Here is a 20492-nt window from a genome sequence, read left to right as displayed (position 1 = left end):
GGCCCCGGAAGCTTGCATGTATTCTGATAAAGTGGTCAGAGGAGGTTTAGTGTTTATGGACTGATACTTACATGACCAGTCAATGGTTGGGAGAGTGGTTAAAGTCTGTGAAAATAACCCTGCAACCCAAATGTGACCCACAAGTATTATGTTTTAGATGTTTATATAGGGAGTGATTTTTGGTTATGGCATGATTTACTGCTGTCTCTGTCCATCAGAGAAATAGGCAGCTGACCAAGGATGAATTTCCAATCTTCCATCCAATGGCGCACTTACGCTTAAATAGGCTTAGGGAAGATCTTTGTTTGACATGGATGGGAAGAGTATTCAAGAGAATGGAAATTCTCTGTTTTCAGTTTTGTGTTTAAGGCATGTAAGGATGTGTGGTAATTTAGTTATCCCATGCTATTAACAAGACTGTCCAAGTTTTGTTTCACTGGGCTGCAGAAAGAGGGATTAAAAAGCAGTCCTGCTGCATGCTTTTTTCTTAGCAATTGATTGTTTTAGGTTCATAGATTAGTACTAGGCTAACTGCTCTTGTGAGCTATTTTAAGCCTAGCCAGTCACCCTATGTGGGGGTCAAAACCTGCACCTTGTGTTTGTAAGGTAAACACCTTAACCATTATGCCAATCCTCCCCCCTGAGTTCCTGTACAACAGACCTTAATAGGTGCATGTAGCGTGCTCAGGTGACTGACATACTACAAGGCACTAGCATGGTTTTATTTATGATTCTGCTTTTGTCATTATGCCTTTGATCTTCTCTCATTATGCTCCTCTTTAAAAATCAGAATAGAAGTGAGATAGAGGAGTCGTGATGATAGTTAAGGTCTTAGTCTCACAGACAGAAGGTACAGGGTTTAATTGTCACTTTTGGTTACTGTCTGATTATTAATAAGGTATGTAGTGGTCTGCAGACTGCTTACCTAGTATATTTTCTATGTCTGCTAGCTTGAGCTGTACATCTTCAGTGCCCTTCATTTATTTAGCCATCATGAAGAAAGGGTAGTTGTAATAGCAATGGCCCAGTAGATAGCATACTCACTTTCTTTGATGGAAATAACAAATTGTAAGTTCTACCACAGCTATACAATGATAGTACTGTCAGTGCAGTGCACTGCAGTGGGGGTGGAGGGTGGGGGTACACATTTGAGGTGATCTTTCTTACTGACATTTTAATCCAAGTTCACTTCTGCCTCAGTTGGTGGCAGTCTATATGGATATTAAACTTCCATTTCACTTTTCAAAAAAGAAGAGGGCTTTTATTTTTACTAACAAAAACAGCACCAGTATTTATTGTTGTACAATTCATTGGTACATATCTTCATCATATTTGCTTGTATTATATAATGCATGTTGTCAGCTTCTAGTCCATATTTCCACAAAAGAAAGCCAATGTCTTATCTTGCGTTCACTTTTTTCCTTTTATCTTCTTTAAAAACACAAGCGATCATTTATTCATACAGGTTAAAATATTCAGCCCCAGTTCCTGCCCTCTTTATTTTGTTTCGTGTTTGTTTTCCCAAATACGTGAAAATAGCACATGACCCAGAACCACATGAAACCATGGTCCTTCTCCACCACAACTACCAAGTAAACCATCTGTCTAATGTCTGTCTATTCTGGTAATAGGTATGCATTAATTAAATAACATTTCACAATATTCCTCTTTTTACAGCAACCTACATATGCCTCTTCATTCTTACTGGTTAAGAAAAATATACCTAAGTCTGCTTCTGATTATTTTTGGCAATAAATTTAATCGTAACAGATACGTTTCTATGCCAAAAGCACAGTTCTAAAATGTAAAAAGAAAAACTTTTACATTTTGTAGATTCCACTTTTATATTCAACCAACTATCACATCTATCTTCTAAATGTTAAATTCCCTATTTGAAAAATTAATGTTAGCTGCATCTTTGTTTTACCAAAACTCAATAAGTTGTCCTTCATCATAGTTTAGATTTACATATTTCTACTCCACAGCATTAATTCCTATTTATACACATTTACTTCTCTTATACAGGATTATCATGTCTACTTGTGACAGTACTAGGTCAGTTATCCTAGCCTGTTATATCTCAGTCTCTAGTCATCTACCATTTTTTTAAGTACTGAGGCCAAATAATATGGGGTGGAGGGCACACACTTGTTTGAACCTTCTAAACATCCTTTTGATTCATAGGTTCACAGGAGTGTACTAGGCTAACAACCATTATGGTCTTTATAAGTCTAACCCTGCAACCCAAATGTGACCCACGAGTATTATGTTTTAGATGTTTATATAGGGAGTGATTTTTGGTTATGGCATGATTTACTGCTGTCTCTGTCCATCAGAGAAATAGGCAGCAGACCAAGGATGAATTTCCAATCTCCCATCCAATGGCGCACTTACGCTTAAATAGGCTTAGGGAAGGTCTTTGTTTGACATGGATGGGAAGAGTATTCAAGAGAATGGAAATTCTCTGAGATACATATCTATCTCTCATCATATCCTATTTATATTGCAAGCAAAATTTCTGTCTTTGTCTCTAGTAGTTCTGATGAGATTTGTTTTGCAGATGTTCAGAAGATTCAGAGTAGGGTTCAATGATGCCTTGTAAACCAGGCATAGCTCACCTCGCATTATTCCATTGGAGACCAAGTTTAGAAAAAGAGCTTTGAGGCAATCTGCATAAGATATTGTATTTATATCCTATATTCTTTTTGTAAAGAACTTTTGTAGATGGGGGCATTATACTTTATAATGGGTTAGTTGATAGCTGAGTATGGTGGTATAATGACTTCCCAGGGTGGGTGACTTCACAAAAGGTACTACAGTGCATTTCTTGACACTGAGTTTTAAGCTGTGGCTTTGGCACCAGTCATCTATCTATGTTAGACCTTCCCGTACGGTCTTTGCATCTTGGGGGGGGGGGGATTCTATGACTGCTCCCAATTTAAGTCATCTGCAATGTTTTCTCTAACATGTCCATTGACTATTGAACATTGCCAAGATATAAACTTGTTCAAAGCCGATTTTATTATTAAACAATGAGTCACATACATATACTGTTAACAAAGCCCTTATAAGATCTTCTGTACCTTGACTCATTTTTTCCCACTCTATCATCGAGCGTAATTTTTCAATGCTATCAGTTTTTTGAATCCAAGGCCAGCCAACTTTAATTTCTGCCACACCATCCATCCACTCCTTCAGCCATATGTATATCACATAGACAATATTTTCAGCTCATTGGTTAAATGTGAGATTGGTTTACAGTTATACTAATCTTCAATCCACTTGTCTAATGAAAATAATTATACCTTTATATATGTGATTGTAACTTCTATCCCTTGTGTAATCCATTTATTTAAACATTGTAAAAATATACCTAACAGTAACTCACTTAGACATTTTTGATCATCCACAGCCTATTCCATCGTATCCAGGCATAAAGTCCTCATTCATTTACTATCCATACATCCTCTGCAGTAATGTTTCCATCTCACTACTGCCTGTCTTCATTTTTCATTTTTAATATCATCCCATTCATTCAAGACCCATGAACTCCCATCTTTTTTAGTAGCATTTTATTCAGTGTGTTTGTTATCTGATGAAGTAGCAGTAGCTGCGAAATACTTACAATACATTAAGTGTTTAACCTGGAGAGTCATGCCTTCCTTGGGTCCATCAGTGTTCTTGGATTCTTTATTATTTTATTATGTGTAATTCATGGTTTCTATGGATTTCATTCATTCTTTAAAACAAGACTCTGACCAGTAGAAGCCCAGAAGCATTGAGAGGAAAATTGTGCTGACCGTGGTGGTATTCAACAGAGCATTTTTGAAAATGTCTGTAGCCAGCCTGATTGAAATGGCTATCTTGACCTGTTGTCTAAATTGTTTGAGTAACATTTTCTGATGAAATCCCAGAAATTTAGAGGGATGAAAGAATTAAGCCTTTATCTTTATTTTATTTTTTATGGATCTTTTTGTCATTAAAAATTTCCGACTTAGTATTTGATGTCAGTCATTTTAATTCAAATGGTTTAAAAGGTTTTGTGTTCCAAGTCAAGCTGAATACACTATGTGAGCCTACTTTTTGTTTTACTTGGTTTTGTGTAGCTGGGCTACATGGTCACATGCTGGGGTTGTGATTGTGACCCCTAAAGATTAGTTATATAAGAAAAATGTGTCAACAAACAGAATGACAACAAACTATCATGACATAAAATATGTTGATTAAATTGTCATAAGCCTCAAAACAATGAATAGACTGTCACAAGGTGACAATAACTTAATGACATTAAAGCAAATGCAATATCTCAAAAATAATAAGAAAAATAACTTACGTTGAAATTTTCTATTTCCATATCTTTTGTACATTAAAACACAAATTCAGTTGGTTGAATGATCTTTCCTAATACCTAAAGATTCATAAAGACCACATTCCTCAACAGTGTCTATACTTTGATTTTACATGTTTTTGAAATCAGAAAGTTTATTGACTTGCACAAGTGTTGTCGGAATTAGATTGAACAGTCTGATATATTTTCTTCTATAGCTGAGTCTTGCTGGAGCATACATTGAGTTTATCCCTAAGTATTTATGTACGTATATTTTCTAATACATTCTTAATTTGATAATTACAGGTGCTTTGCCTTCCCTTTCATTTTACAGGGTAATGTATTAGAAAAGCCTTGTAAGTATATTACTTCCAAAAGTTAAAAAAGAATGAATGCACTTTTTAAACGAAAGTAGATGAATAAAGGAGTCTTAAAATCTATATAAATATGTAAAGACAGATATTTTTTGGGTGCCTGTTTTAAATGAAAAGTTGGGGAAATCAAATGAATTATTGGATCAAGCTCATCACATCTTATGTTTACTAAAACAATATTTAAGTATCAGTGATAATTTACCCTTTTTCCCAAAGTTGTGTGACTGTGATAATGACTATACAAGCTGGTACGTATGGGGGCAAAGCCCTCAATACAATTACGGTAAACATTCTTAAATTTTAAGAAAAAAATATTAATCATCATGTATGATGAGTTCATTCTCAATAACTCATTAGGAATCCAGTAAAGGAAAGATGGCATCAAAAGAAAATGGATCCCATGCTTAGAAGTGGCGGTTACACATTACAAATAAATCCTTTTTTAATAGTCAACTATTCCCTTCTGTTTTACAAAGGTATAAATTAAACTGTAAAGACATTGACATACTGTTCAGGTGTATGTGATAAGTATCATGGATCATACATACTTGGCCACTAAACTATGGACTAAATATGTCTTATTTTAAAGATTTTACTTTATGAAACTATTTTACCACCTCTCCCTGATTATTATTTTTTTTTCATTGTTCATTTTTCCCCAGGTGCCTGTGGGTTTGTTTTATAATCATCATTTTGGCTTATTCCTCTGAGCCATGAGTAACTGTAGCAGTCGTGCCCTCACCCTTCTCAGCAGTGTCTTCGGTGCCTGTGGTCTTCTTCTTGTTGGCATTGCTGTCAGTACTGATTATTGGCTTTACATAGAAGAAGGAATTGTTCTGCAGCAGAATCAGACAACTGAAGTCAAGATGGCACTACACTCGGGACTTTGGAGAGTCTGCTTTGTTGCAGGTGAGAATAAATTTATAATCTAGTAAGACCTGTAGATAAGTATGAAATAACTCCAAATCCATAGTAGCATAATGATTAAGCATAATGGTTAAGGTGTTTTCCTCAAAAACACAAGGTACAGGGTTTGAATTTCACCTTTGAGGGGAAATTAGTTAGGCATAAAATGGCCTGCCAGGATAGTTAGTGTAGTACTTACCTATGTGTCCTAATATGATATAGAGTAAGAAGTTGATTAAATGTACATATTTCCTTTTTGTTGTAAGAGAGCTATCCCCAAAATATTAGTTAAGAATCAAATACAACCAGATAACCTAAATATGATTTCTAAAGTCTACACTTTCCATTGCTTTATCCTTAGCCTAAATGGCCACTCAGACATATTTGAGGATTAAGCATCCAAAATGTGTCACCCAGGAACGCAACATAACTTAAAAATCAGCTTTGTATGTAGTATGTTGAAATGCTGAAAGTAAAGTTCAGATATGCCAAAATCCTGAACACTTCTCTCATATTTACCATTCATGGCTACTTGAACTTTTGGACTTTCTTACTTTCCAAATCCTTCCATAATTAGTTTATATAGTACCTATCATATTCACAGAAGTCTTTAGAATACTATTGTTAGAGATGACTTCAAAACTCAGAAATAACATTTAATTTTTGAAGTCTCTAGAGTCTTGAACTATTTTGCACAAAGTGATTGTACCATTCCACTGATGACTAAAGGTCAGTGCCACTGGTTTGCTATGATAACACAAAACAGCTGGCTAACTGCTGTTTTGCCTACATTTTAGGTCACAGATCTAAAAGATTAAAGAGTGGGATGTTAGGACAGAGTATGATGTGACAAAACACAGCAGTGGTTCGACTCTTTCTGTGGGCTGGCTTTACAACTGGATAAGAAAGGATGAATACATACAGCTAGTAATAAATTCCTTACACGTTTTATTTTTTATATATTTGTAATGTAAAATGAATGCTTGCTAATGAAGTTTTCTTTTTTTTCTAGCCATGGAATTATGCCAGTAAGGATGACTTAATAGTCACAAGTAAATATATTTTGGCATGGATTCAATTCACATTAGCATTATAGTTTATGAGGTGGGACCAAGTACTTCAAAATGCTGAAGTTGTTAACAGATATTGCTAAGTAAAACAATGGTTCAAGCTTTAGGCAGCCATCACAGTTTTGAACCAACTGTAATATCCATTTCAGCCACCGATCTAAGAATAAATGGTACAGACATTTTACAACTCTGTCCTAATGTCTGAATATATGTGCCATGCAAACTCACCCATGGGGACAGAATTTCATTTATTTTTATTCATGTATTACTTAATGTTTGTTAACTAGATGGTTAAGGTTGATCACTTTTCAGTCATGGCCTAGGCTCAGTGATAAGACCTTAACAGAGTTATTAACAATTAAAAGGAAATATTTGTGCAGCATTAGCAATTTGTGCAGCATTGCATAAACTGTAGGTGCAGTGTCTAATGGTTGAATGTTTTAGCCATGCAAACTAGTTAGCCATTTTCAAAGTGTTTAGAACTAAACATTATAATGTTTTGTTTTAAATCTACTATCTAAATTGTCTACACCTACTACTCTCTCTGCAGTTAGTACCTCTGCTCTTAAACGTATCTTTGTTGTACTATGCCATGCTGTTACTCTGAATTGTATATTACATGTTTTTTTATTTTAGGCATTCCTATATTCCTTGTATATAACTGAATGCTAGCCAAATTTCTCAAACATATTGGTACTGCGTTCTCAAAATACTGTACTTGTAAATATTCATATTGTATACTTCTCATCCTCTGTTTTTTGGACCATTAAGTATCTTACAACTTGAATTTTAGGATGTTCTTCGTGTTTCACTGTTGCAGTCATTACATTTGGGTAATATGCTGGCAGGTTGCCCTCAGTCGGCCTGATTAACAAAGTCTTGGGTGCTGTATCAGTTGCTGTCCTTTAATCCATGACGTCAGGTCGTCAGGGGTATAAAACATGCAGCCAATGCCATTTTCATCAGTCTTTCTTGCCGTGAGGTGCCCAAAGCAGAAGCAGTTTGCAAGTGCCAGTCGGTCGGCTCCTGAAATTTTCATTTTTGAGTTTCAGAACCGAAGTCTTAAACCTAAAGCTAAGTACCCCATTGGGGAAACTTTTTCTTGCTCCTTACTGATGTCAGTAAAAGTTAATAATTGTATTACTTGTGGGAAGCAAATACCTCATAAGGATTTTTACTTGTACTGTATTCCTTGCCTAGGCCCTGACCACAAACGTGCTTTGCTGTCGGTTTTGTGCTAAATTTAATCAATGCACTATTAAGCGACGGTATATTTTTGCATTAGAATATTTTGGCTCAAGATTTAGCTATCCAGAAATGTCATCAGTTAGCAATCTAACTACCGGAATACCTAAAACACGCAAAGAAAAAGACAGAGACAGGCCTTCGAGGTCCAAAACCGACGACGAAGCTTCTCCTAAGCCAGTCGCCGGTTCGCCGGTACTCAGTGATGTGCTTTTGCAGCCCCTGATACCCGCTACTTTTGATTCGCAGGCCTCTACTGAGACCTATTCTGAGTCCGGTATGCCATAAGACACTAAGTATTGAACCCACAGATGTCTCTACCTTGGATGGGTCCAAAGCCACTGAGCAGGCTCCGGCTTCTGAGGGAGTTTTCAGGCCTAAAGATTTGTATATTAAACCGATGCCGTCTTCAAAATTAAGGCCAAAATCAACTTCTATGTCTAAAAAACTGAAGCTTGGGCCATGTGCACAGGCCCCTATGCCTAAAAAACAAATTATCTCAATGGCTGAGGATTTAATTACCTTGATCAGGGGTACCCATCCCCCCTGCTAAGAGGCCTAGGCAAGGCACTGACTATGAATCATCAGATCAGGTTTCCATTTCTTCTGATTCCTCTTCTGCTCAGGACTTATCTATTCCACCTTATGAGGACTCTGATGCAGAAGATTCCATCCCTTCTGCTTCTCCTCCTGAGGATTTTTCTTTTGGAGAAACTTTGCATACCCTAAGGGAACATTTTCACTGGGAGAGTCAGGATTTCTCAAAATCTAAAAAGAGGCTTAGGGATTTCCTTCTTCTTCCTCAGCACATGCCTTTGGCTATACCTCCTGTTCTAGACATTGTTGATGATGTTTTCTCAGAATCCAGCATGGCTCCTGATTTCCTGCCTCCGGCTCCTAGTAAGCCAGACAGATATTACAGGGTTGCTGACTCCCACAAACTTTTTTTAAAAACCCTACTGCTGACCTTGAAACCATTTCTCAGGGTCCCAAGGGCGTTAAGGCTTCTACTGTTAAAAATCCTACCCCTTCTGATAGAGACTCCAGGGCGCTGGATAGATGGGGTAAGAAGGTTTATACGTCTGCAACTTTAGAAATCAGGGCTTTAAATTGTCAATTTCATATGCTTAAATATCAGCAGCATGTCATGGGTTTACTTAAACAGAAAATGATGTTGATTTCTGACTGTGTGGAAAATAAAGAGTTGCAGGATTTATTGCATTCAGCTTAACAAGTTGGAAAGCATACATTGCAATGTGGTTTTTAATCCTTGGATGCCTCTTGCAGGGCCACTGTAACTGGATCTGTGATAAGAAGGCATGCTTGGCTCAAGGAGCAAAATCTGCCTGATCATGTTAAAGCAAAATTGCTGGATGTTCCTTTACAACAGGACAGTCTATTTGGTAATAAGGCAGAAGAAGTTTTGAAAAAGATGGAAGATGAAGCTAAATCTATGCAAACTGTATAAGATTTCCTACAAGTGCAGCCACCCAAGCTCAGTAGGCACTAGCCTACTAAGAACTGGTCCTTTCCAGTACCCACCAGAGCCGCTCAGGTCAAACCCAGACACTCCAAAGGCTGCAGGTTTCAATACCAAGGAATTTATAGAACAAAGCAATGGGGTGCCTCCACCTCCAAATCTGGAAGTAACAAGGCACCTTCCTATGGTAAACAGTCTCAATGACCTCTTACTGCAATTACCAAGCATTTATCTTTTGGCCGCCCCTTTGGGGGGAAAACTGGCACTTCATGCAAGAAACTGGCAACTAATTACCCAGGACAAGTGGGTTTTAAATATAGTAACCCAGGGATACAGGTTTCATTTCCACACGTTGCCAATCCCAAACGGATGGCCAGATCAGCCTCCAAATCAGTGGGCAGAGGGCCAGAAACAAGTTATGTCCCTCATGAATATGGGGGCTATTCAACCAGTACCAGAAAAGGAAAAGGGACAAGGTTTTTATTCAAGACTTTTCCTGGTACCCAGAAAAGACAAATCATGGCGTCCAATTCTGGACTTATCCATTCTAAATACATTTCTGGACATTCCAAAATTCAAGATGCTGACTCTACAACAGTTACTGCCTATGCTAGGCAAGGATGCCTGGTTGGTAACTCTAGACTTAAAAGCGGCTTACGTGCATTTCCCAATCAGGGAATCTTGCAGAAGATACCTCCACTTCAAAGCAGGCTATTTGCATTACCAGTTCTCTGCACTGCCCTTTAGCTTATCTACTGTGCCCAGGGTCTTCACAAAGTGCCTGGCACCAGTAATTGCATTTTGCAGACAAAGAAACATTCAAATTTATCCTTACCTGGACGATTGTCTAATACAGGTGGAAAACAAGGACACTCTTCTAAAACATCTGGCATTTGTAAAAAGACTTCTAACTTGTCTAGGGTACACCATAAACGAAAATAAATCATAACCGGTACCCTCTCAAATAATTACATTCCTGGGTGCAAGCTTGAATACAACTGCCCAGATGACCTACCTTATGCCAGAAAAACAAATTCAATTGATGACTTATTTCAAACAGGTGGCCACAAAAACCCAGCTATCTGCAAGAAAAATTCTGCAGGCCTTGGAGTTCATGGCCTCCTGCATCCTAATAATTCCATATGCAAGACTGCATATGAGGAAACTTCAATGGTACCTAAAAAGCTTATGGAGTCAACATTGTCACAGTCTGGAAACAATGATTCCTATCATTCCTTGCCTGCAGCTAGAGTTCCTATGGTGGGCAGAAGCCTGCCACCAAAACAAGGGACTGTCATTCACTCTACCCCCTGCCGCCCAAACCCTGACTACAGATGCATCAGATTATGCATGGGGGGGTGCATCTAGCAGGAAGTTGCATTCAGGGCTGATGGAGCCCAAATCAAATGCACCTACATATTAACCAGAAAGAAATGTTAGCTGTACAGAATGCTCTGACAGCCTTCAATAACTATCTTCATCCAGGACAACTACTGATAAAGACAGACAACACCACAGTCATGTGGTACATAAACATGCAGGGGAATACCCATTCCTACCCCCTTTGCAGACTAGCCATGGCATTGTGGAACACGGCCTTGGCTTACCAAATAGCTCAATTCCTGCCAGGAAAGCAAAATACTCTGGCAGACACACTAAGCAGAAATCTGATGGGCGTACACAAATGGAAACTGGATCCACAAATCTTCAGCATGTTGACACACAAATGGGGAATCCCATACATAGATCTTTTTGCATCACCCCAGAATTATCAGTTGGACAAATTTTGCAAAAGAATTCATCACAGAAAAGCTTGGAAAGTGGATGCTCTGTCCTTCAGCTGGAAAAACCTATCAGTCTATGCCTTTCCTCCTCTGCCTCTGCTCTCCAGGGTCTTGCTAAAAGTCAGACAGGAAAAAACAAAAATGATACTGATTGCTCCAGAGTGGCCTCACCAACACTGGTACCCGCACCTATGCAATATGTCATACCTTCCTCTGTGTACCTACCTCTGACACCTTACCTACTGTCTCAGCAGAACTATCAAATTCTGCACTCTCAGCTCCAAACTCTGAATCTTGTAGCATGGTTAATCAACTGATTTCACCAGTTACATCTCTCAGCAAACCTGTGATGGATGTCATTTTGGAGGCCAGAAGGCCTAGTACTAGAAAATCTTATGCGGACAAATGGAAAAGATTCTGTGCCTGGAACCAAGCACAAGGAATAAGCACAGCCATGCCCAATATTCCTCAGATTCTGCAATATTTAACTGAGATGCTTCACAAGGGCCTATCTTTTTCTTCTATAAAAATCCATGCCTCTGCCATTTCAGCTTATTACAACACAGCGCCTCCCCTCTTTTCTCATCCTCTACTAAATCAGTACCTCAGAGGGGCCAAAAATGTAAGTCCTCCCAGGAGAGCATGAGCTCATGCATGGGACCTCAGTTTTGTTTTGGAAAAACTCACACTGCTTCCTTTGGAGCCAGATGCGACTGCAGATTTAAAATTTCTCTCCTGGAAAACAGCTTTTCTTTTAGCAGTTACTTCAGCTAGACAGATTTCAGAATTACAGGCACTTATGGCAGTGGAGCCTTTCATTATTTTTCATCTGGACAGGGTGGCTCTCAGGACCAATTCATCTTTCATGCCTAAGGTGGTATCCAGTGTGGCTCTAAATCAGACCATTCATCTGCCAACTTTCTTTCCCAATCCACAGAACAAGGATGAGTGGATTCTACATTCATAGGATGTGCACAGACAACATAGATTCTACTTAAACAGGACAAAATCTCTACGAAAATCTGAGCAACTATTGGTGGCTTTTGCTGCAGGGGCGGAGGGAAAACCTATTTCAAAGCAGACCATTTCTAAATGGATAAGCCACTGTATTTGTTTCTGCTATGTGCATCATGGTAAACCTATCCCCAAGGGGATCAGATCTCATTCCACCAGGGCTGCAGCCTTTCTCAGAGGGGTTCCTACCAGAGACATTTTAGAAGCTGCTACCTGGAGCTCAGTTCATACATTCACCAAACATTACCATTTATCTCTCTTCTCTAAATCCAGAACTGGCTTTGCCACTGATATCTTGCAGGGCCTTATAGCTGCTCCTAATTCTGAATAAATCCATCCCCCCAACCACAGCTTTGGGAATCTACCCAAATGTAATGATTGCAACAGCGAAACACAAAGAACATAGTACAGTTGTGTACACTTACCATAAATGTAGATGTTCGAGTGTATTCACTGTTGCAGTCCTGGTTACCCACCCTCAAGCCCCTTTTTTTTCCCTCTTACTATGCCTCTTCTTTCTTTTAATATGCTTATAAACCTTTTTGGTGTATTTGCTTTTGATTGGAAGTATATTGTTTGTGTTCTACGTTATATACATTTATATATATATATATATATATATATATATATATATATATATATATATATATATATATGTGTGTGTGTGTGTATTTGCTCCTCATCATTTGGGGCAAGAAAAACTGATGAAAATGGCGTCAGCTGCATGTTTTATACCCCTGATGACCTGACGTCATGGAAGAAGGGACAGCAACCGACACAGGACCCAAGACTTTGTTAATAAGGCCGACTGAGGGCAACCTAACAGCAGATTACCCAAATGTAATGACTGCAACAGTGAATACACTCGAACATCTACATTTATGGTAAGTGTACACAACTGTACTTTTTTCTTATTTTTTTTTTTTATTACTTTCCTGGAGCTTTTCTCCTTGGGTATCTTTTGAAAAAGGGCTCTCTGAGCCCAGTTGGACTAACCCGGTTAACAAATGTAAAATAAAAATAAATAAAATAAAACCGGAAAATTTAGTAATGTTCTAATATTCATTGGGGTGAGGATGATTCCATACTGCTGGATAACTTTAAGAAGACTTAATATTTATTGTATTTATTACTGCTGTAGTAGTCTTAGCTGTGTTGTTTATACCTTGCCAAGGATATAACAGCTGGCCAGCTTCCATAGCTTCAGGATACCTTCCTTGTAATCAAACCATTAGGCATCTTGAGCTGAGCTGTCTAAAAACATAGCTTTGAGTGCCAAGCCCATCAGCGCTTTCCTGTTGTGAAAAAAACTCTCCTCTGTGAGCTTTCGAGGTTCAACAGATGTGCTGTTCCACAGCTGCACTGATTATTTCCCTTTTGGGGAAAAACATTACACATTTTAATTTTATTAAGTAATTGTACTTTTCTGGTTAGAAAAGTTATTTTTTATCTAGGAGTATGTTTTAATGGACTGTCATGAGACTTAACCATACTTGCAAATGGGAGCACATTTTTTTCTTGTCAGTTTAAAAGTTGCTAAATGCAATGAAAAAACATTTTTTTCTGTGGAGAAACGGTGCTTATTTTACTTTTTGAGGCTGGCAGAATGCATTCAATTATTTTTTATTGCCACAAAATGAAGGGCTGTTAGGCACAAAACCTTAAACAACAATGTAGAAACAAAAAGGTCCAAGGCACCAGCAAGACACAAGGAAGTCCTGATTGTTAGGACAGAAATACGTATGTATTGCTTCACATTGTTTTTATTAACGTTTTTGTACTCTTATTACTGCCATTTTGACATTAATTCCTTGTGTCTTGCTGGTGCCTTGGACCTTTTTGTTTCTATGTTGTTTATTTTTATTGTGCTTTTGTTGTGAAAGCATGAATTTTTAAAACTTTAATATTTTTACTGGCTTGTCTTGCTTATTTTCCATGGAAAAGAGGCACTATTTTCATCTTGACCATTGAACAAACTGCCTGTCATATGGTCAGTCCTTCTTCTAACTACAAAAAGAAAAGGTTAAGCAAACAGCCTTTGCCACTCCAGCAGGCTAGCAATTGGCCTCAGTCCTAGGTGCTGTGGCCAAAGCTGGTTCCTCAGACCACTCATTTTTACATAAATCCTTCTGGAGTAACACTCAGTCAGTATGGACTGGGGCTTAACCATGTCCTTTGCACACATTTGGGATCCCCTGAATGGGAAAGGGAGAGCAACTTTTCTTGGTCCTGGGAAAGGGAAGAGGGAAGTCTTCCCTTTTCAGTTAGAATATTGTGCCAAACCATGGGGCAGCTGCTGTGGCCATTAACAACTTAACTCTGTTGACACCATTTTCCTGTCAAAAATATAACTTATTTTGACTAACTGTGAAAGAATGAGGGATATTTTGTCTGCAGCTTCCTTGTGTGAGGACAAATCTACCTTAAATGGTTTAGTTTCTTACAGGTCACAACTTATTGTTTAAAGTATGTGTATGCCTCTATTGATACCTTTTCAGGGCTATGGCCTCTGGTACAGTTTTGAGGACATTTGCCTGGCTGCTTTCTCCGAACTTCCCAGATTATGTGAAATAATAAAATTTTGAATTCTCGTTTGGCTAGAGATGTAGTTTTTTATCACTCTGCTACAGAGGTTATCAAAAGTTGTGATGAGAGGGGTAAGCTGATATAGGGAATTTCTAAGATTTTCAGCCCTACTTTTACAAATATTCCTAGGGATTCTCTAAACCCTTGACCAATTTTGGCAAGAAACAAAATAAATATTCTCAGAAAAATGCTGAAAAACATGTTTAAAGAAGCAATAGCAGGTGGGTTCCAGAAATAATACAGCAACTCCCCAAACTAAAAGATAGTTCAACAAGTCAGAATAACTATCGAAGGGACCTTGCCCCCACCATCCCCCCAACACTGACAGCCCCTTTTCTCTTTCAGAGAATCTGAATCTCCACTTCTTTTTTTGTCAACAGATAGTTTGAGAAAGACGTGTTCTGAAGATCATTCATCAAAGTTACAGATGGCTGTGGGAGGAAATTCCTCCTTTCTGAGGTTATTTCTTATCCTCCAGGCCAGACTATTCTATTTCCCCCATCCTTCAGCATATGTTGTCACAGGGAGTAAGAACCAGTTTCTCTTTCCCAGTTTGAGATGATTTAGTGCCAAAACAAGAAAATGTTTGGAGACCAGTTCTGGATTTTTCTTTCCTAAACCAATTTGTGATAGTGCCCAAGTTCAAAATGCTGTCACTTCTCAACCTTTTACCTCTTCTTCCTCATGTAATTTAAGGTTTTGTGTGTCTGGATCACATTATCAGTTCTCTGTCTCCCAGATGGACTATCTACTAAATCATAGGTTCATAGGTTCAAAGGTAGGTACTAGGCTATTGGCCCTAGGGCCTATATAAGCCTAGCCAAATGGTACCCTGGCTTTTGCCAACCACGAAAATTATTTTCCTGTGCCCCTGTCAAGCAGAGCCACAGAAGTGATCCCCGGGATGAATTTCCTATCTCCCAACCAATCATCAAGATTTTTCTTGAAGAGTGGTAATGAGGAGCTTTGTTTGATATAGATAGGTAGTTTGTTCCAGAGTATAGGAAGTCTCTGGGACAGGAATCTATCCCTCCAGCATGTACTGTTTATTGTGGTGACAAGGTTTAGCTTGGAGGGATTGGGATTTCTTTATGTGGAGCATGTCCAACAGCTCTGGGTTTGACATAGCTTTGTATGTTAGGCAGAGATCGCCTCTGAGTAGGCGATATGTGATGGAGTAAAGCTGGAGTTTTTTGAGAAGGTCTGCATAGGGCATCTGCTTGAGGCTGGTAATCCTCTTTGTGAGGTATTTCTGTGGCCTTTCCAGTTGTTGTAGATGTCTTGTGAGATACATACCAAAAGGGGCATTGTACTCTATAATGGGTCTAATGAGTGATGAGTGAGGGGAACAATGATGTCTCTTTTCCTGGATGAGAAACCTTTTGTGATGAGGTGTGCCACATAGAAGGATTTCCTGACTACTGTGGTGATGTGATTATCAAAGGAGAGACTACTGTCCACCTGTGTCCCAAGGTCTCTTATCACACTTTCGGTGTTAAGTAGACTACTGCCTATGTGGTAGTTCATGGGTACAGAGTTTTTACCAAAAGGGATGACAATGCACTTTTTGGCATTGAGCTTGAGGCCATGGCTTTGACACCAGGCATCTGTCTCAGCAAGGCCCTTTTGTAGGATGTCCACATTGTTACAAGTTTTGATTATGGCTCCTAGTTTGCAGTCATCTGCGAACTTTGTAAGCCAAAGACCATCTGTGTTAGCCTGTACTTCAGAGAAGTAGATGCCAAACAGGAGAGGACCTAGGTCTGAACCCTGTGGTACTCCACTTGTCACTGGTCTAAAGTTGGATTTAGAGTCTGCTACTTTCACAGTGTGGGTTCTGTCAGTGAGCTAGTTGGCAACCCATCTTGTGACATAAGGATTTATACCTAGTTTAGTGAGTTTGTCTTAAATTCCAGAGTGGGGAATGGTGTCAAAAGCCTTGGCGAGATCTAGATAGGCTGTGTGAACCACCTTACCCTCTTCTACAGCTTTGGTGACCTCTTCAAAGAAGTCTATCAAGTTTAGGTGACATGATCTGCCTTTTACAAACCCAACTGGGTAGGGTCCTGAGTTTGGAGATTACCAATGTCATTGTTTAATAAGTTCCATGATGATACGCTCCATAGCCTTGCAGACCAGGCTCGTAAGGCTAATGGGGCGGTAGCTCCCGGGGTCTGTGGTGGCATAACCATTACTCTGTGCCATTCAGTGGCCACAAAGCCTGAGGTGAGGCTATGATTGAAAATGGTACTTAGGTGGGGTGCCAGTTCGTTCTGTAGTTCATGTAGAACGCAGCCTGGGATGTTATCAGGTCAAATGGATGCTGTGTTCTTGGCTTTGGAGAGTGTGTTTTTTACCTGTGCAGCCGTGATTACAGGTACTTTGCATTCTTCCGGTATAGAGATGGGCCCTTTAGGGGATGAGAGAGGGGTAAAGTTAGCACTGAACCTATCTGTCAGGATGTTGCAATATCAGTTGGTTCTGTATATTTAGTGCCATTGTGCTGTAACAGAGCAGATCTGAGTGCTGCCATTGAGATTCTTGACATAGCTATAGAATGCTTTGTGGTTGTCTTTAGAATCAGTGGCGATTTTGTTTTCATAACTAGCTTTGGAAGATTTTATGAGGGATCTCAGTTTCTTACTGAGGCTGACCACGGAGTTCCTCCAATCATGGGAGTTTACTCTTTTTTGCAACAGTTTCTTTCTTCTGTTGTAGAGTTTGTTTAGAGCAGGGGACCACCAGATTGGCTTCCTTTTGTTGGAGGATAGCATCTTGGTTCTGTTAGGGATTGCACGATCCATGCACTCGTGTAAGTGCTTATAAAGTGCAATTGTATAGGATTCAGCAGTCATATCTCTATTGTCCATCAGCATGGGTGTTGTGAAGTTTGACACTTCTGTCTTAAGAAGCGTGAAGTTGGCTTTAGAGAATTTTTTTATGGTGGTTTCCCTAATGGGGGTGGGATGTGGATGTCTAGGGTAATTTGCTTGTGGTCGGATCTGACCAACAAGGAATTGACCTCTGGTGTGGAACACTGGTTGCCCATGTTGGTAATGACCAGATCTAGGATATTGCTGCCCCAGGTGGGGGTTTGGATACGTTGATCCAAGGCACTGGAATTTATGAATTCCAGAAAACGTTGAGCACAAGAGTTGTTACATGAGTAGTTTTCCCAGTTAATGGTGGGGTAGTTGAAATCAGCCATTATTAGGGTGTTAGGTTGTACCCTAATATTTTACAGTGTATCAAGAAATAAGGGATGGGAATCCTGGGGCATAGTGAGGGATCTGTAGCAAGCTACAGTTTGCATTGTGGTCTTGCCCAGAGTTAGTTGCACTTGGATAATCTCAGATGCATTATGCTGAGCAACTAGCCTAGAGGTGTGGATATCCTTAATGAATATGGACATGCCTCCACCTTTAGTGCTTTGGTCCAGGTTAGGTGGCCGAAAGGTGTGGTGTGAATTATAGCCTGGTAATGCAGGGGTGATCTCTGGAGCTTTGAACCAGGTCTCTGTCACTGCACAAATGTCGATGTTCTCCATTTTAAGGAGTGCCTCGAGTGAGTGCATTTTTTTAGGTTTAGACTTCTAGCATTAAGTAGCATTACCCTCAGGTTTTGCTTGCTTGTATCTGTTACTGTGGTGAATTTGTCATTTGAATCTTGCCTAAAAAAGGCACTATAGGGGTGGCAAGAGCCTTAGCCAGTATCTGGAATCCCAAGGGCGACAGGTGCAGGCCATCTTTGTTAAAGCATTGTGGTTTGTCGATCATGTCATCCCAGGCAGACAGATACTGGATCCCCTTAGAATGACACCAGAAGCTTAGCTAATTGTTGAAGTCAATAATTTTGTCCTTGTACTGTGGTATCATTCTGGGTGATGGTAGGATGCTACTCAGGCTAGGGTCATATCTGCTTGGGCTACAAGATTAGAAAGCTCCTCCATGTCTCTTTTCATGTAGTCAAGGGAGGTTCGTCTCAGGTCATTCACACCAACATGGACAATGACAGAGTCATATTTGTACTTGCTGTGGTGTGACCTGAGTGCATGCGTTATGTGGCGGATCCTGGCACCTGACAGGCAGCTGACAGTAACTTTCTCTTTGTTTAGCCTGGTGAGTAGAACATCAGTGTGCCTGACTATAGAGTCACCTATGACTAGAGTGTTGGGTACGTTGTTATGCCTTATGGGCCGTGGTTGAGTGGCACACTGAGTTTGTGTGCTATGTGTAATCTGGGTTGTGTTGGGGGTGGAGGTTGCTTGCGTTTCTGCTTTGGACGTCCCTGTTGCTTGGGTATATTTTTTTTGAGAGCCTCCGTGAATATAGGTGTGGGTTTTGTGATTCTATGTGTGTGTTTTGGTGGTGTAGGTTTTGAGGGACTATGTGATGAGTGTGGTATAGTGGAAGTGTTTACCTTCTCCTCTTGACTGTCTAGTCCAGTCTTGGGTGAAGAGAGCTTTGCTTCCAGTTTGGCTATATAAGTGCATCTCTCACAGGTTGTAGTGTTGGGTGGTAGGAGGAGAGGGTTGTCTGTGTACATGAGGCAATTGCTGCATTGCCCCAAGATGCCCAGATTCATCAGGTAGACTGAAGAAAACACCAGGAGCTGACCCTTAGACATGCCTGGATAGGTGCTTATTTATTAAGTACTAAAAACTGTTTTCCTCTAGACAAGTGAGGAAAGTTGAGTGCTGTAGTAATTTGTAGCTTATTTAGTGCTTACAATGAGTTCTGAACAAGTGCTGAGCTCAAAGAAACAGATTTGAGTACTGAAACTAGAAAACTGGCTAGTTCTAAGAAACATAATTAAGCTAGAAGGCTTCCCTCCAACACAGAAAGGCTTGGGGGCTCAGAAGTTTACAAACAGTCCTGGATACAGCAAATCTGTATCTGGACTAGACGACTTACAGAAAAGGCAGGAAACAACCCTAGAAAATATATATATTTTTTTATTAAGTGGAAAAGGGATAGGAGAAGCAGAAGCTAACTGGGTTGGCCTTCTCAAATGTTCTCCCTGGAATAGGTAGAATGAGGTAATGACACTAGACTGGGAGGAGTGTCCTAGATCAAATCTACAGTAGGGGCGGGCAACTGCAAAACCACCAAGTATCAGAAAAAAACAAACCCAACCAGATGCTTAACAATTGTAGAAAATTCTACTTAATACCTCACACACAGTGAGTAAAATAAAAGTGCTATAAATAACTCAGAAATAATCAAAAAACAGGATACTTAATGTGATATATCACAGATTAGTTAGCTCAGAGCCCTTCCACTGACTTCCTCCGATTAGCTCAGTGTGAAATGGCAGAAACAGTCACAAGTTAACTTCTTAAGTAACAAAGTTGAAACCTGAAACAACAACATCAAGAGTATAGCTACGTGGTATCCACATTTTTCTATATTTAGATGGCTTGCTTATCTTTGCACAGTCTTTTTTCAAAGTGTCAGGAATCTCTTAGACAAGATGGTATTCCAAGAGAATATTCAAAAGTCTTTTTTGACTCTATCATTCCGCTAGACACGTCAGTTCATAAAACTTTTTTCCAAAGGAAAAATAGATCAATATCTAGATCTGTTTCAAGGATTTTCCAATCAGACTTTGGTATCTGTGAGGGAATATCTGAGGCTTCTGGATCTCATGGCATGTATGATTCTCATGATATCCCTGGCAAGACTCCACATGAGGAATTCAAGTTCT

General features: G+C 39.4%; 1 protein-coding gene across 1 annotated transcript in view; it reads left to right on the top strand.

Annotated features, from left to right (window-relative positions):
* The first annotated feature begins 5367 nt into the window (after positions 1-5367).
* CACNG7 (calcium voltage-gated channel auxiliary subunit gamma 7) overlaps positions 5368-20492 on the top strand; it is an 878616-nt gene continuing 863491 nt past the window's right edge. The window contains exon 1 of the mRNA XM_044080451.1: positions 5368-5610. Coding sequence (XP_043936386.1) covers positions 5415-5610 — 196 coding nt within the window. The 5' untranslated portion in view covers positions 5368-5414. The remainder of the gene's footprint in view (positions 5611-20492) is intronic.

This window comes from Protopterus annectens, chromosome 1.part1 (genome assembly GCF_019279795.1).
Source record: "Protopterus annectens isolate FY-2018-M chromosome 1.part1, PAN1.0, whole genome shotgun sequence".
Classification (NCBI taxonomy): domain Eukaryota; kingdom Metazoa; phylum Chordata; order Ceratodontiformes; family Protopteridae; genus Protopterus; species Protopterus annectens.
The sequence above is the reverse complement of the archived record's forward strand: the minus strand, read 5'-3'. Positions and strand labels throughout refer to the sequence as shown.